Source organism: Staurois parvus, unplaced genomic scaffold (assembly GCF_062004578.1).
Source record: "Staurois parvus isolate SC_StPar_1 unplaced genomic scaffold, SC_StPar_1.0 ptg000779l, whole genome shotgun sequence".
NCBI lineage: Eukaryota > Metazoa > Chordata > Amphibia > Anura > Ranidae > Staurois > Staurois parvus.
In genome coordinates this window covers 3,579,939-3,597,030 of record NW_028318575.1, presented here as the reverse complement: position 1 = coordinate 3,597,030, position 17,092 = coordinate 3,579,939, and the positions used below count along the sequence as shown (strand labels likewise).

At 42.1% G+C, this 17,092-nt stretch overlaps 1 protein-coding gene across 1 annotated transcript in view; it reads right to left on the bottom strand.

Annotated features, from left to right (window-relative positions):
- The window catches only part of THSD7A (thrombospondin type 1 domain containing 7A), a 670,811-nt gene that overhangs the window by 130,402 nt on the left and 523,317 nt on the right, over positions 1-17,092 (bottom strand). Inside the window, exon 9 of the mRNA XM_089654586.1 lies at positions 12,332-12,535. Within this exon, the coding sequence (XP_089510712.1) occupies positions 12,332-12,535 (204 nt within the window). The remainder of the gene's footprint in view (positions 1-12,331; positions 12,536-17,092) is intronic.

The window sequence follows — 17,092 nt, the reverse complement described above, 5'->3', positions numbered from 1 at the left end:
TGAGTAATTCAAGCTCAACATATAACAGAAATTAGATTGGCAGAGATCACATTTAGTAAAAAGTTTGATGGCAACACAAAATGTAAGTTCTCCTAAAATAATGCAATCACCTTCAGAGTCAAATTTTATTGGAAAAAGTAACCAGAAATTAAGAGAGATTTGACAATGTGTATGAAGATGGAGGCCGCTCAGACCGATCCCCAGGAGTCAGAGAGGAACAGTATGTAGTGAGTGGCCTCAGCCGTGTTTCACCCCGCCCATAGGGGGCTTGGTCACAGAGGCGCCAGCAACACACAGATCGATTGCGCTATACATAACTCGATTGACTTGAACACGTTGCATTTTCCAAAGATTTGATTTTCTATCCAAGGGGTTCTCAAAGCCCCAATGAAGCCTTTCAGTTGAAATCAGCTAAATACATTCCAGGTGTGCGAAAGCAAAAGGTATTCAAAACATTAAAGTTGATTTTTTTAAGAGAGCAGCCACAGCCTGAATACAAAAGCCTGTCACCTGCCAGCATGCTGCAGAATGGGGACGTAAAAGCATGGGTCTCTCTGCAAAGGCCAGACACTCCCTTCTACTGAGCCGGTGCTAGAGCTCTCCAGTCAGCTTGGATCACGAGCAATGCTGATTGCAGAGCTACTGTATATGTCAGACTCAGCACGGGCGGTGTCAGACCTCTGCATGGTGACCGCTGCTTCTACACAGAGAGCAGAGGTCTCATTCTGCAGCATGCTGGCAGAGAACAGGCTTTTCTACTCTGGCGGTGGCTTCTTTAAAAAAAAGAACAAATTGCGAGACATTGAACAACTTTTGTTTTAATGCATTTATATAGAGTTTTTCACCCTGGGGACTCGAAGCACATATCAAATTGGTATTGGGGAAGATAAGTGGAGAGGCAGCCATCTTGGGCAGTAATGGTCTCACTCTGTAGCATGCTGGCATTGTACAGGCTTTTCTACCCAAGCTGTGGCTGTTTTTGAACACTTTGCTTTCATTCACTTGGAATGTATTTAGATGATTTCAACTGAAAGTTTCCTTTGAAGATAAAGAAAACCAGCTTTTCTTTAGCTCCAAAAGAAAGAAAACTAACTGTAAGGCTTTGAACATCTTTTGTTTTAATACAACTGGAATGTATTTAGCTAATTTCAACTAAAAGCTCAATGAGGCTTAATTTTTTTTATATTTATATACAGACCTTTAATGTATTGCCCAATATGTCCCCATGCCACCTTCACCAAACTGTCAAAAAGATCAGTATTACCAGTCCTATTAGGTACCAGGATACAGTGAGTAAAGCCTTTACTGGTTCTTATACTACTCCATGGGCCCCAGCAGTGAATGGTGGACTGTTCCAGCCTGCCTCTTCTTGTCCTCAAACTACTTCATGGTCCCCAGCTGTGAACCGTGCACTGTTCCAGCCTGCCTCTACTTGTCCTCAAACTACTTCATGGTCCCCAGCTGTGAACCGTGGACTGTTCCAGCCTGCCTCTACTTGTGCTCCTACTACTTCATGGTCCCCAGCTGTGAACCATGGACTGTTCCAGCCTGCCTCTACTTATGCTCATACTACTTCATGGTCCCCAGCCATGAACCGTGGACTGTACCAGCCTGCCTCTACTTGTACTCATACTACTTCATGGTCTCCAGCCGTGAACCGTGGACTGTTCCAGCCGGCCTCTACTTGTGCTCCTACTACTTCATGGTCCCCAGCTGTGAACTGTGGACTATTCCAGCCTGCCTCTACTTGTGCTCCTACTACTTCATGGTCCCCAGCTGTGAACCGTGGACTGTTCCAGCCTGCCTCTACTTATGCTCATACTACTTCATGGTCCCCAGCTGTGAACCGTGGACTGTTCCAGCCTGCCTCTACTTGTACTCATACTACTTAATGGTCCCCAGCCATGAACCATGGACTGTTCCAGCCTGCCTCTATGTGTCCACAAACTACTTCATGGTCTCCAGCTGTGAACCGTGGACTGTTCCAGCCTGCCTCTACTTGTGCTCCTACTACTTCATGGTCCCCAGCTGTGAACCATGGACTGTTCCAGCCTGCCTCTACTTATGCTCATACTACTTCATGGTCCCCAGCCGTGAACCGTGGATTGTTCCAGCCTGCCTCTACTTGTGCTCATACTACTTCATGGTCCCCAGCCATGAACCGTGGACTGTTCCAGCCTGCCTCTACTTGTACTCATACTATTTCATGGTCCCCAGCTGTGAACCGTGGACTGTTTCAGCCTGCCTCTATTTATGCTCATACTACTTCATGGTCCTCAGCCGTGAACCGTGGACTGTTCCAGCCTGCCTCTACTTGTACTCATACTACTTCATGGTCCCCAGCTGTGAACCGTGGACTGTTTCAGCCTGCCTCTATTTATGCTCATACTACTTCATGGTCCTCAGCCGTGAACCGTGGACTGTTTCAGCCTCGATCTACTTGTGCTCATACTACTTCATGGTCCCCAGAAATGAACCGTGGACTGTACCAGCTTGCCTCTACTTGTACTCATACTACTTCATGGTCCCCAGCTGTGAACCATGGACTGTTCCAGCCTGCCTCTACTTGTGCTCAAACTACTTCATGGTCCCCAGTTGTGAACCGTGGACTGTTCCAGCCTGCCTCTACGTGTCCTCAAACTACTTCATGGTCCCCAGCTGTGAACCGTGGACTGTACCAGCCTGCCTCTACTTGTGCTTATACTACTTCATGGTCCCCAGCTGTGAACCGTGGACTGTACCAGCCTGCCTCTATTTATTCTCATACTACTTCACGGTCCCCAGCCATGAACCATGGACTGTTCCAGTTTACCAATACTAGTGCTACAGCTGCAGAGCAAGAAGGGTCCTCTGCTAGCAATACGTTACAACTTGGAGCATCCTGCATCATCCCAAACCAAGTTTCAACTGTCAAATAAACTTCCAAAAGACAACCCCTGCCTCTGCACAGTATGGGAAGGAAATCTGTTTAGTCTTCAGTGCCCCCTGGGGTAGTGCTACAGTAGGAACAGAACAGCTGAGATAAACCAAAAGAAAATGCCTCAACAATGACCTTCATGGCAGGATCACCAGCTATTATGGAATCAAGGTCCATTTCCTGAAAATGTTACTCGCATGCCATCGGACTCATCATGCCCATTTATCCATAATGATTTTGGTTACAATAATGCAGATCAACAATCTCTGCCCTATCTGATCCCATAAAATTGGTCATTGGTATTCAAGAAAATATGCAATGTACAGGTTCAATTAGAATATGAAAGTAGTCCCTGAGTGATTGGATGAATATACTATATATTTTATGTGTGTGAGATATAATACACACACACACTCACCGGCCACTTTATTAGGTCCACCTTGCTAGTTCTGTGTTGGACCCCCTTTTGCCTTCAGAACTGCCTTAATTCTTCATGGCATAGATTCAAAAAGATGTTGGAAACATTCCTCAAAGATTTTGCTCCATATTAACATGAGTTACTGTTGCCTTTCTATCATCTCGAACCAGCCTGCCCATTCTCCTCTGATCTCTGACATCAACAAGGCATTTTTGTCCACACAACTGCCGCTCTCTGGATATTTTCTCTTTTTCGGACCATTCTCTGTAACCCTAGAGATGATTGTGCGTGAAAATCCCAGTAGATCAGCAGTTTTTGAAATACTCAGACCAGCCCGTATGGCACCAACAACCATGCCACGTTCAAAGTCCCTTAAACCCCCCGTTCTGATGCTCGGTTTGAACCAAGGGCGAACTGACAACTCATGGGGCCCCCGGGCAATAGGGGATCATGGGGCCCCTGTGTCCTTGCCCAAACTCAAAAAAGCCTATGAAAACGGTACAAGGGGCATCTCATGGGGCCCCCTACTGACCCCGGGCCTTCGGGCAGTGCCCGAGTTTCCAAATGGTCAGTCCACCCCTTGTTTGAACTTCAGCAAGTCATCTTCATCATGTCTAGGTGTCTAAATGCATTGAGTTGCTCCCACGTGATTGGCTGATTAGAAGTTTGTGTTACCAAGCAATTGAACAGGTGTACCAAATAAAGTGGCCGGTGAGTGTATATCTGGCAACATTGGCAATGCCTAGCTTAATAGATACAGTAGTTTTATTTTATGTACGGTATTATGGCTCCTACAACATTTATTTATTAAATTAAAAATGTAGCAAAGTAGAGTAGGAATATACTGTAGAAGACATACATGATACAAGAGTACTAGAAGAGGATAAAAGGTCTATAAGCTCTTAGACAGGCTATAAAGATATCTCACAGCTCAGTGTCAGATGCACATTCTGGCATTTCACCCCCCCGCTGTGCGAGCAGAAGGCAGCGGAAGAACTGCTGGAGGATGGCAAATGATGGACCCCTGAGGGTGGCCAATGAAACTATTAGAAAACCACCTTCAAATTCATATTTTATGAATTTTATTTTTCAGGAATGACATGTGAGTGTTGCTTTAACCACTTAAGCTCCAGAAGATTTTACCCCCTTCATGACCAGACTATTTTCTTCTATTCAGCACTGCATTACTTTACTGGAAATTGCGTGGTCATGCAACACTGTGCCCAAATGAAATTTATATATTTGTTTTTCACACAAATAGAGCTTTCTTTTGGTGGTATTTGATCACCAGTGGGTTTTTTCTTTTTTAATATATAAACAAAAAAGACTGACATTTTTGAAGAAGATTTCTGTTATAAAACATATCCAATTAAAAAAAAAGGGTCAGTGTTACTACTGGTAGCATGAGACGATACCTGGACCCTACAGAGGTTGCACAGGCAGTCCAACTCCTCCAGGATGGCACATCAATACGTTCCATTGCCAGAAGGTTTTCTGTGTCTTCCAGTGTCTCAACAGCATGGAGGAGATTCCAGGAGACAGGCAGTTACTCTAGGAGAGCTGGACAGAGCCGTAGAAGGTCCATAACCCATCAGCAGGACCGGTATCTGCTCCTTTGTGTAAGAAGGAACAGGATGAGCACTGCCAGAGGCCTAAAAAATTCTCTCCAGCAGGCCACTGGTGTGAATTTCTCTGACCAAACAATCAGAAACAGACTTCATGAGGATGGCTAACATCCTCTAGTGGGCCCTGTGCTCACTGTTCGGCACCATAGAGCTCGATTGGCTATTGCCATTGAACACCAGACTTGGCAGGTCTACAACTAGTGCCCTGTGCTTTTCACAGATGAGAGCAGGTTCCCCCTGTGCACATGTGACAGACGTGAAAGGGTCTGGAGAAGCCGCGGAGAACATTCTGCTGCCTGTAACATTGTTCAGCTTGACCGTTTTGTTGGTGGGTCAGTGATGGTCTGGGGAGGCATATCCATGGAGGAACGCACAGACCTCTACAGGCTAGACAATGGCACCCTGACTGCCATTAGGTATTGCGATAAAATCCTTGGACCCATTGTCAGACCCTACGCTGGTGCAGTGGGTCCTGGGTCCTCCTGGTGCACAACAATGCCCAGCCTCATATGGCGAGACTATGCAGCCAGGTCCTGGAGGATGAATGAATTATACCACTGAATTATACCACGCTCTCCTGACCTAAATCCAATAGAACACCTCTGGGATATCATGTTGCGGTCCATCCGACACAGCCAGGTTGCACCTCAGACTGTCCAGGAGCTCAGTGATGCCCTGATGCAGATATGGGAGGAAATATCCCAGGACACCATCTGTCATCTCATTAGAAGCATACCCCAACATTGTCAGGCATACATAAATGCACGTGGGGGCCATCCAAATTACTGAGGACCATTGTGAGTTGCTGCAATTAAATCTCAGCAAAATGGACTAGCCTGCTGCATCATTTTTTTTTACTTTGATTTTAGGGGTGTCTTTGAATTTAGTCCTCTGTAGGTTGATCATGTTCATTTCCATGAAACGATGGGGCATCCTTGCGTTCCTAACACATTACTCAGTCCATATCAGTATAGATATCCAGCAGGAGATTTTTCCCCATTGAGATCTGATGTGTTTTCAAAGTGTTCCTTTAATTTTTTTGAGCAGAGTATATACCATAGTTTGTAGACCAGGGTTTCTCAACCAGGGTTCTATGGACCCCTAGGACTTCTCCAAAGGTTGCTAGGGGTTCCTTGAGCAATAACTGCCTCTAAACTTCCCACTGACACTATTGATCTTTTTAGCTATCTGTAGGGGGTAATTCTTCCCAATGTTCACAAGTGTAAGGACCTCTGACCATCAAACAGATGTATCATGAGTTGCATATATAGTAATTTTTAGCAAGGCTTCCCTGAGACCGGAAAGTTATTTTAAGGGTTCCTCTGTGTTGAACAGGTTGAGAAAGGCTGTTGTAGACTCTATAACGTTCTCACAAACCAATTAATATTAATTTGTTGTGATTTTATTTATCAAAGACATATAGTGGAATACATTTTGGCCTAATTTATGACAAAATTTGATTTTGTTGGATATGTTTTATGAGAGAAAGTAGAAAATATTCTTTTATTTTCCAAAATTTTCAGTCTTTTTTCATTTATAAAATTAAAAAACTAGCGGTGATCAAATACCACCAACAGAAAGCTCTATTTGTGTAAAAAAAATTCATATAAATATTTCATTTGGGTACAGTGTTGCATGACCGCGTTAAAATAGCGCAGAGCTGAATAGCAAAAATAACCTGGTCATGAAGGGGGTAAAACCTTCCAGAGCTCAAGTGTCTATGTGCCTAAGGACTGGCACCAGATACATACTGGCTTGTGCATCAGGAATGGGATGTGACGTCACCAGAAGTGACGTATCGGCTGGGGAAGACTGCGTCAACTAGTTTTGTCTGTAATTGGACATCTTCAGCTGTGAACTCAGCAACATAAATTGCAGTCCATGCTCTTGTTGAGCCCCCCTGAATCTCTTCTGTCTACCCCTCAGTCTGGCCCTGGATCTAAGTAACAGTTCCAGTGGGCTGCAGTGGTGGCATTTCCATAAAAGCTGATTCTGCTACCTCTGGTGTCCCCAGAAGTTACCATCTGCACTGGAGTTGGAAGACTTCAGTGACTGCAGTTCCTCTTTGCCTCTCCCCCTTGACCATACAGTGTCATGTGACTACATCATATGTTACCAACAAGAGCCCCTGTAGCGACTCTTCATCACGGACAGCATTTTGAAAAAAGGAAGTAGACCAGAGGGATCAAGTGATGTTGGGTGCTTACTTGCAGCGGGGGCACAGGGGATGTGGATCATCAAATGGGTGATACCTCTCTGGTATCTGCTCTGGCCTAGGGAAGGCCAGGATCCCTGGCTGGGATGAGCTGCCATATTTATGGAGTCCAACCCCCATTCATCAATATAGGAGGAGCCGGAAAGATGGCAGCGCTCATGAAGAGGGGACAGTAGGCAGAGACTCAGGGTCAGAGTGTGTGTGTAGAGGATAAGATGAACATTTCCACTGCTTGTGTGTTGAAGATCAGGGAGAAGACGAGAGAGAGGGAGAGAGAGAGAGATATGACGAAACACGTTGGGGGGAAACGGAAGCTGTGATGTCATGGCGCATGCGCACTTTGCTACTGAGGATTCTGGGAATTGCAGTTTTATGTGAAGTGTGATATACTGTACAGTGCTGATGTAGGTTTTTTTAACCAATTTTAATAAAAGTGTCATCCATATTTACACTTTTGAGAGCAGTTTCTTGCTCTTTTTATGTTCACACTGTGACAGTGATGAAGAAGGAGAGGAAAGCCGTGTTATGAGCAGTGGAGTCCCATTCTGTTTATGCCTATGGTTACAACAAGCGTAGTCTGACTTCTCCTCATGTGAGGGTCCCATCTCTTTGGTAAGCCTCAGAGTGTGGCTGGCGGAGGACATGAGGTGTTTTCACACATAGTAACGAACAAGTGGAGAGATTATGGTGCACTTTATTGCACTGTCAATCACAAATTCACTACAGGTTGAGGCATGAAAAGCATTTTAACTCATGTCATGTCACCACTTTATTATTTATGTGTTTTTGACATAATTTATCTTTTTGTGTTTATTTGTAAGCACTACACTGGTGTGTATAACAAATCTTTGTTGGCTACATAGTAGGGTACCGCAGGTAAATCTCCAACGCATTTTGGCACATTTTTGACCTGCTGTACTCTACTATGTAGCCAATAAAAATTCACTAAAAAGAATGATACCTAGTAGCTGGCCCCTAGCAACAAATCTTTATTGGCTACATAGTAGGGTACAGCAGGTAAATCTCCAACGCATTTTGGCACATTTTTGACCTGCTGTACTCTACTATGTAGCCAATAAAGATTTACTAAAACAAATGATACCAAGTAGCCGGCTCTATTCTATTGGTGCATTGTTGCTGCAGAGTGGAGGTATCTGAGCCAGAACACCAGTTCCCACCTCCCTAGGGTAGTCTGTGCTAGAGCACGTTTGTTGTTTCCTTGTACTCTAGCACAGGAAGTGTATTACTGGAAGGATCACCAGGTAAAAATAATAATCAAAAGCCCGAATAAAGAAAACAAATGCAGCCACCACATCTACCATCTAATAAGATGCAATATATTAAATTTTAAATATTTTAGGTTTAGATAACATTTTAACCACTTCCTGACCGGCCGTTGTATATAAATGGCCGGAGGGTGGCAGTGCAGGGTCGGGTGGCCGTTTCTAAACGGCCTCCCCGCACCCTGCTTGCGCGTGCTCCCTGGGAGTGCGCAGCACCGCGATCCGGTGCCCGCTGTGTCCTCCGGACACAGTGAAACACCGATCGTCGGACGGGACCTCTGTACGAGGTCCCGATCATGTGATCACTGATTGGCCAATCAGTGATCACATGCAAAGTAGTAAGCAAGATGTCACTTGTGACATCATTGCTTACTACATGAGAAATCTGTGAATGATCACAGAGGTCACATGGTACAAGGCTATTCACAACAACATTGTACCATGTGACAAGCTGTGACCAATCACAGCTCACTCAGTACTTCTCAATGACTGCAAGAATGCAGACAGAGAGAAAGAGAAATGATTGCTTTTACATCCTATATGGGTGTAAAAGCAATCAGTGTAAAAAAAAAACAAACATCTTCATCACCCCCCACAAGTGACAGTGCTAGGGTGACAGTATGTAAGAAAAATAAATAAATAAAAAATAATATAAAAAAATAAATTACAAATGTAAAAAAAAATGTTTAAAAATTATAATTTTTGGTTATAAACTAATTTGGATTTTTTTTTTACTAAAAAGATAACAGAATAAATTTTGGCCAAGATTTATGATGAAATATTATTTCTTTGCAAAATTTTATAAAAAACAAGTTTTTCAAAATTTTTGGACTTTTTCATTTACATAGCAAAAAAAATTAAATCCCAGCGGTAAATAAATACCACCAAAATAAAGCTTTATCTGTCTCCAAAAATTAAAAAAAAAAATTCATATGGGTACAGTGTTGCATGACCACGCAATTGTCAGTCAAAGTGTGATAGCGCTAAAATCTGAAAATTGCCCTGGTCAGGAAGGGGGTAAAAGTGTCCGGACTGGAAGTGGTTAATTCTTTTTTTTTTTTTAAGTTAAATTCATCATGCTGATATTGATTTTGAATTAAATAAACTATTTTTTTGCAATTTATCTATTATAGAAACTGGAATCCAATTAACCACAGCACAAATATTTGTACAAGGCTTAAACAAAAAATACTTAAAGTTGAAAAAAAGTCACCATGCAAACAAACAAAAAAAAAGGAGTCAATCAAATTCTGCTTAGCAATTTCCACCCTCGCTTTCTGCATCAGCAATACAATTTTTCCCTACAAAGAAACATAAGACGTGTTGATTTTTAATTAGCCGGTGTATTTTCTGTAATTACCTTGAGAAACTGGAGTGTTTCTCAGGTGAGTGGTGACCTCACGTTCTCCAATCCTGTGTGAGAATTTAGAATTAATTCCCCATCCTGACATAAAATAAATATATATTTATGGTGTCACTTGGATTTTCTGCAGGGAAATAGATTGTCGTCAGCATTAAAAGCGCAGAATTCTACTCAGACCAATTAATCTAATGAGTGGAGGTTGGTTTCCTGTTCTTACCAACTCTTTATGGGAAAACAGAGAACATCAAACATACAGTGTAAGAGAGATTATAGAGTTCTATGCTCTGCTTAAAGAGCATGAAGACATATTGGAGTTGTCAATTTAAATGCTAATTAATGTCATTTAATGGTGAGCATTCATCCTGATGCCTAGATGAAAACAATATTGCTGCAATGTTTTTACATTGAAAAACTCCTCAGATTATTAGACTCTTTTTGTCTAGGTTTTGTATGTTTTATGACGTCAAAGTACTCCTATCTACAAATTGTAGGTACTCTTGAGAAATAATAGGAGCTGCCATTTAAAGTTAAATTAAATGTAATTTTTTGCTGAGGCTTTAGTACTACTTTAAAAAGTTATCTAAACCCACAAACTAAAATATAAAGCCTAACTCGTGTGTGACATGCAACATCGTGCCAAGCAGAACGCAAACTTTGCAGCTTTGCAGGCTGATTTGCAAATAATAAAAAAGAAAAAAGAAATATATAAAGAAATATAAGCGAGCGCATATAATGAGATCTTATAGTTAGTATTATACCTAGCAGTCGTTAGTACTGTAGGGTATAGGTAATAATTTGTAAATTCATAAATTCACATAAATAGAGAGTATGAAAGCAAGTTCTAAAATATATATATAATTATGTAAATAAATTATTTATGAATAAGAGAATAGCTGCTAGTACTTAAGGTATCGGTAACTGTCCCAATGTAAACGTATATCATAAAAGTGCAGCGCTGTAAACTCATGAAACGTAAATATCTTAAATAATACATTTAAATAAAATTAATAAATACATTTGTTAAAAAAAAAAATAAAAAAGGCACATTTTGTTCTGCAAATATGGGTGCATTTATTATTTTTTTTAATAATTTGATTTTAATAAATTGCAGCTTACAAGGTCTTAGGTGTGATGGTTGCTTTTGTCTTCTTTTTTCTGACTTCCCCCAATCCTCTCTTTCCTTCCCCTGTTTACTTTCTTGCTTTTTATTTGTATATCCTCCACTCATTAACCTGCCACACTTAACACTCTCTCCATTGTTATCTCCCCTACTTTCTTTGGCCTATCATTTACTATTGCTTCCCCCCCCCCCCCCCCCCCAACATCAAATTTTCATATTCTAAGGCTGGCCATAGACAGAACTAATTTATTCCCTGCAGCCATGGGTGGCAGGAAAAAAATTCACTTGATTCTCCCATCAACACAATTAGTGTAGACAAGGGAATCCCTCCCACGGAGCCATTAGGGTTGATTTACTAAGACCAGAGAGTGCAAAATCTGGTGCTGCTGTGCATGGTAGCCAATCAGCTTCGAACTTCAGCTTATTCGCTTATACTTTGACAAAAACACCTGGAAGCTGATTGATTTCTATGCACAGTTGCATTAAATTTTGCGCTCTCCTGTTTTAGTAAATCCCCTCATTGTGTTCTCTCAATGGGGAGTTGAAGGGAAGCTGTCCCTGCCGGGAGAACACAGGGATTATAACGACTAGCAATAATCGCTTGTAGAAATCCAGCAGGCTGGCTGTACCAATCGATCAACTTGGGTACATGCAGCTTGCCCATACATGGTTCGAATTCGACCCATTTATGGCCAGCTTAAGACATACTATGGTGTGCCTTCCAAAAACATACCATATCAGACACACTGGACCAATTATTGGCATTAGGGTTGATTTACTAAGACCAGAGAGTGCAAAATCTGCTCCCCAATAAATTTGGGCCCCTAGCTTGTACCATTCACTCCACTCCACAATTAGGTCCCACCGCCTCCATGTTGGCATTCCACCATCCTACACAACCCGCTGTTGCCTATATTTTACTGTTGAAATGTGTGTTTATGCATAGATCAGACAAGACTCCACCATTTAGATACTGGAGGCCTTTTTTTATGTAGCAAGCATATGTTCTGTGGATAAAGAATTTAATTCTGAAACAAAATGCAACACACTTTGACAACTCAGGGCTTTGATGGAGGGGATGTGTTGATCCCCCAAATGCATAGAATTTGTTTCACAATAAACATTTTTGTGGATCCAGCAGGACACCAAAGATGTTGGAGAGTGGCCTCCAGGACCGCACACATACCTGCATACATATAACATTACACAAAATCACCTCAAGGTTCAATGCTCCCATACCACAAAAAGTAGAAACCTGACAAAGGTTCTAATCCTTCCCCACTCTGTTGAACAAGAAAAAATGTTTATGGTTTGAAAAACACTTTAATTTGAAATATTATTTATATGATTAATTTTTAATCTTGAATTGGAGACCCCTTTGGTTACTCACCATCGCTGTTGATACAGGTGACAACTGGTACTTGTGTGCCGGACCCACAGTTGTTTCCATTGTCCGGGATGCACTCCTCCAGCCTATCCAGTCTCCAGTCATAGCAGGATGGCTCCTCACAAGGAATGGCCTCTACTAGGTTGGGGCAGCTTCCGGTACCTCCTGTGGGCTCATTTGTAACGTAACGCTTCCTGAGCTTGAAACCTAAAAAAACACACATAAATGGGTTGGTTATATAAAATTGATTATATAAAACTTCATGCTGCCTTTATCATTATGTACAGTAATTTAAGAAAAATTAAGATTTTAAATCTATAGCAGCCTGAACATTAGCTTTAAAACAAGCTCTTCCCGACCTCTCTAGCTATAAGCATTGTGGAGAAATACCTCTTTCAAGTCCTAAAATCACAGCTCATCTCCACCTGCCTGTAATATTTAGAAGACAATCCGCCTGAATGTATAAAGGCTAAGTGATACCATCCACAAAAATGTAAATTCCCAAATACAGGTGAAACTCAAAAAATGTGAATATCGTGCAAAAGTGCATTTATTTCAGTAATGCAACTTAAAAGATGAAACTAATATATGAGATAGACTCATTACATGCAAAGCAAGATAGTTCAAGCCGTGATTTGTCATCATTGTGATGATTATGGCTTACAGCTCATGAAAACCCCAAATCCACAATCTCAGAAAATGAGAATATTATGAAAAGGTGCAATATTCTCGGCTCAAAGTGTCCCACTCTAATCAGATAATTAAGCCATAACACCTGCAAAGGGTTCCTGAGCCTTTAAATGGTTTCTCAGTCTGGTTCAGTAGGAATCACAATCATGGGAAAGACTGCTGACCTGACAGTTGTGCAGAAAACCATCATTGACACCCTCCATAAGGAGGGAAAGCCTCAAAAGGTCATTGCAAAAGAAGTTGGATGTTCCCAAAGTGCTGTATCAAAGCACATTAATAGAAAGGTATGTGGAAGGGAAAAGTGTGGAAGAAAAAGGTGCACAAGCAGCAGGGATGACCACAGCCTGGAGAGGATTGTCAGGAAAAGGCTATTCAAAAGTGTTAGGGAATTTCACAAGGAGTGGACTGAGGCTGGAGTCAGTGCATCAAGAGCCACCACACACAGACGGATCCTGGACATGGGCTTCAAATGTCATATTTCTCTTGTCAAGCCGCTCCTGAAGAACAAAGTCGTACCTGGGCTAAAGAAAAAGAGACCTGGTCTGTTACTCAGTGGTCCAAAGTCGTCTTTTCTGATGAGAGCAACTTTTGCATCTCATTTGGAAACCAAGGACCCAGAGTATGGTGGAAGAATGGAGAGGCACACACTGCACAATGCTTGAAGTCCAGTGTGAAGTTTCCACAGTCTGTGTTGATTTGGGGAGCCATGTCATCTGTTGGTGTTGGTCCACTGTGCTTCATTAAGTTCAGGGTCAACGCAGCCGTCTACCAGGAGATTTTGGAGCACTTCATGCTTGCTTCCGCACATGATCTTTATGGGGATGCTGACTTCATTTTCCAGCAGGACTTGGCACCTGCCCACACTGCCAAAAGCACCAAAACCTGGTTCAATGACCATGGGATTACTGTGCTTGATTGGCCAGTAAACTCGCCTGACCTGAACCCCTTAGAGAATCTATGGGGCATTGCCAAGAGAAAGATGAGACATGAGACCGAACAATGCAGAAGAGCTGAAGGCCGCTATTGAAGCATCCTGGTCTTCCATAACTCCTCAGCAGTGCCACAGGCTGATAGCTTCCATGCCACACCGCATTGAGGCAGTAATTGCTGCAAAAGGGGCCCAGACCAAGTACTGAGTACATATGCATGCTTATACTTTTCAGAGGTCCGATATTGTTCTATGTACAATCCTTGTTTTATTGATTGCATGGAATATTCTCATTTTCCTGAGATTGTGGATTTGGGGTTTTCATAAGCTATAATCATCACAATTATGTCAAATCACGGCTTGAACTATCTTGCTTTGCATGTAATGAGTCTATCTCATATATTAGTTTCACCTTTTAAGTTGCATTACTGAAATAAATGAACTTTTGCACAATATTCTAATTTTTCAAGTTTCACCTGTAGTTGGAGAAATTCAGATACTATATTTCTAGCAGCTATGGAACTAGATTGGAGCACTTTAGTGTTAATTTGTTTTCTTTAACATTCTCATAATTTATTACAGTTAGGTTGAAAAAAAAAAGACAAAAGTCTGCTAGGCTCAACCAACAGAAAAAGAATTAAAAAAATAAATAAAAAAAATGAAAATCTCTATATACAGAAAAAAAACCTATAGAAAGAATTTTGTTCCATCAGGATAAAAATCCTTTATGGTCCCCCCAAGGCACATACAGTCAGGTCCATAAATATTGGGACATCAACACAATTCTAACATTTTTGGCTCTAAACACCACAATGGATTTGAAATGAAACAAACAAGATGTGCTTTAACTGCAGACTGTCAGCTTTAATTTGAGGGTATTTACATTCAAATCAGGTGAACGGTGTAGGACTTACAACAGTTTGCATATGTGCCTCCTACTTGTTAAGGGACCAAATGTAATGGGACAGAATAATAATCATATATCAAACTTTCACTTTTTAATACTTGGTTGCAAATCCTTTGCAGTCAATTACAGCCTGAAGTCTGGAACGCATAGACATCACCAGACGCTGGGTTTCATCCCTGGTGATACTCTGCCAGGCCTCTACTGCAACTGTCTTCAGTTCCTGCTTGTTCTTGGGGCATTTTCCCTTCAGTTTTGTCTTCAGCAAGTGAAATGCATGCTCAATCGGATTCAGGTCAGGTGATTGACTTGGCCATTGCATAACATTACACTTCTTTCCCTTAAAAAACTCTTTGGTTGCTTTTGCAGTATGCTTTGGGTCATTATCCATCTGCACTGTGAAGTGGCGTCCAATGAGTTCTGAAGCATTTGGCTGAATATGAGCAGATAATATTGCCCAAAACACTTCAGAATTCATCCGGCTGCTTTTGTCAGCAGTCACATCATCAATAAATACAAGAGAACCAGTTCCATTGGCAGCCATACATGCCCACGCCATGACACTACCACCACCATGCTTCACTGATGAGGTGGTATGCTTAGGATCATGAGCAGTTCCTTTCCTTTCCATACTCTTCCCATCACTCTGGTTGATCTTGGTCTCATCTGTCCATAGGATGTTGTTCCAGAACTGTGAAGGCTTTTTTAGATGTCGTTTGGCAAACTCTAATATGGCCTTCCTGTTTTTGAGGGTCACCAATGGTTTACATCTTGTGGTGAACCCTCTGTATTCACTCTGGTGAAGTCTTCTCTTGATTGGTGACTTTGACACACATACACCTACCTCCTGGAGAGTGTTCTTGATCTGGCCAGCTGTTGTGAAGGGTGTTTTCTTCACCAGGGAAAGAATTCTTCGGTCATCCACCACAGTTGTTTTCCGTGGTCTTCCGGGTCTTTTGGTGTTGCTGAGCTCACCGGTGCTTTCCTTCTTTATAAAAATGTTCCAAACAGTTGTTTTGGCCACGCCTAATGTTTTTGCTATCTCTCTGATGGGTTTGTTTTGTTTTTTCAGCCTAATGATGGCTTGCTTCACTGATAATGACAGCTCTTTGGATCTCATCTTGAGAGTTGACAGCAACAGATTCCAAATGCAAATAGCACACTTGAAATGAACTCTGGACCTTTTATCTGCTCATTGTAATTGGGATAATGAGGGAATAACACACACCTGGCCATGGAACAGCTGAGAAGCCAATTGTCCTATTACTTTTGGTCCCTTAACAAGTGGGAGGCACATATGCAAACTGTTGTAATTCCTACATCGTTCACCTGATTTGGATGTAAATATCCTTAAATTAAAGCTGACAGTCTGCAGTTAAAGCACATCTTGTTTGTTTCATTTCAAATCCATTTTGGTGGTGTTTAGAGCTAAAAATGTTAGAATTGTGTCGATGTCCCAATATTTATGGACCTGGCTGTATGTCAAGGCATGCAGGCGGAATTCGGATGGCCAGGGCATTTCATGTGGCCCTCGCTCCTCTCCTGCAACTGTGGCACCCCTCATCTTTGCTCCCTCCGTGTCTCAGCAGTTGGCACAAGAGAAGAGGGCAGAACTCCTCCTAGAGGTCCTGCACCTCTCAGTGCAGCCACAGCACTCCCTCTTCTCCACCTCCCCTGGTCTCAGCTGAATTCAGTTCTCCTCTGGTCCTCTTCTAGACCCTGCACTTTCTGCTTCTCTGCTCCACCCCAGCTTCTTCCTAGCAGCAGCACAAGTGAAGGGGGGTGAACTTTGATGTAAGGGGGGGTGCGGAGACTCTTGAATTCTGATGGTGGAGGGCTCTTGACATCTAGTCTTACAAATACAACTGGTCCTTTGAGGGCAACCATAATGCTCTCCTTCTCTCTAGCTCACTTATCTCAACCTCTCCCGCTTCTCTCCAGGACTTCTCCAGAGCCCCAATCTGTCTGGCTTTTAGGAGATCCATGATAACTTACCTCTTCAGGGAAGCCTATCCTGTCTTCAGCTAATAGCCAAATCTTCATCCCTCACAGTTAATAACTTTTGTTCCACCAGCCCCTCCTTATTAGCTTTGAAGCTCCCAGGAGCAGGACCCTCGTAACCATCTTTTATTGGATTGTAATATTGCTGTATTGTCTACCTTTATATTGTAAAGCGTTGAGCAAACTGTTGGCATTATAGAAATCCTGTATAATAATTAATGTTAATAATAATAGCCAGGTA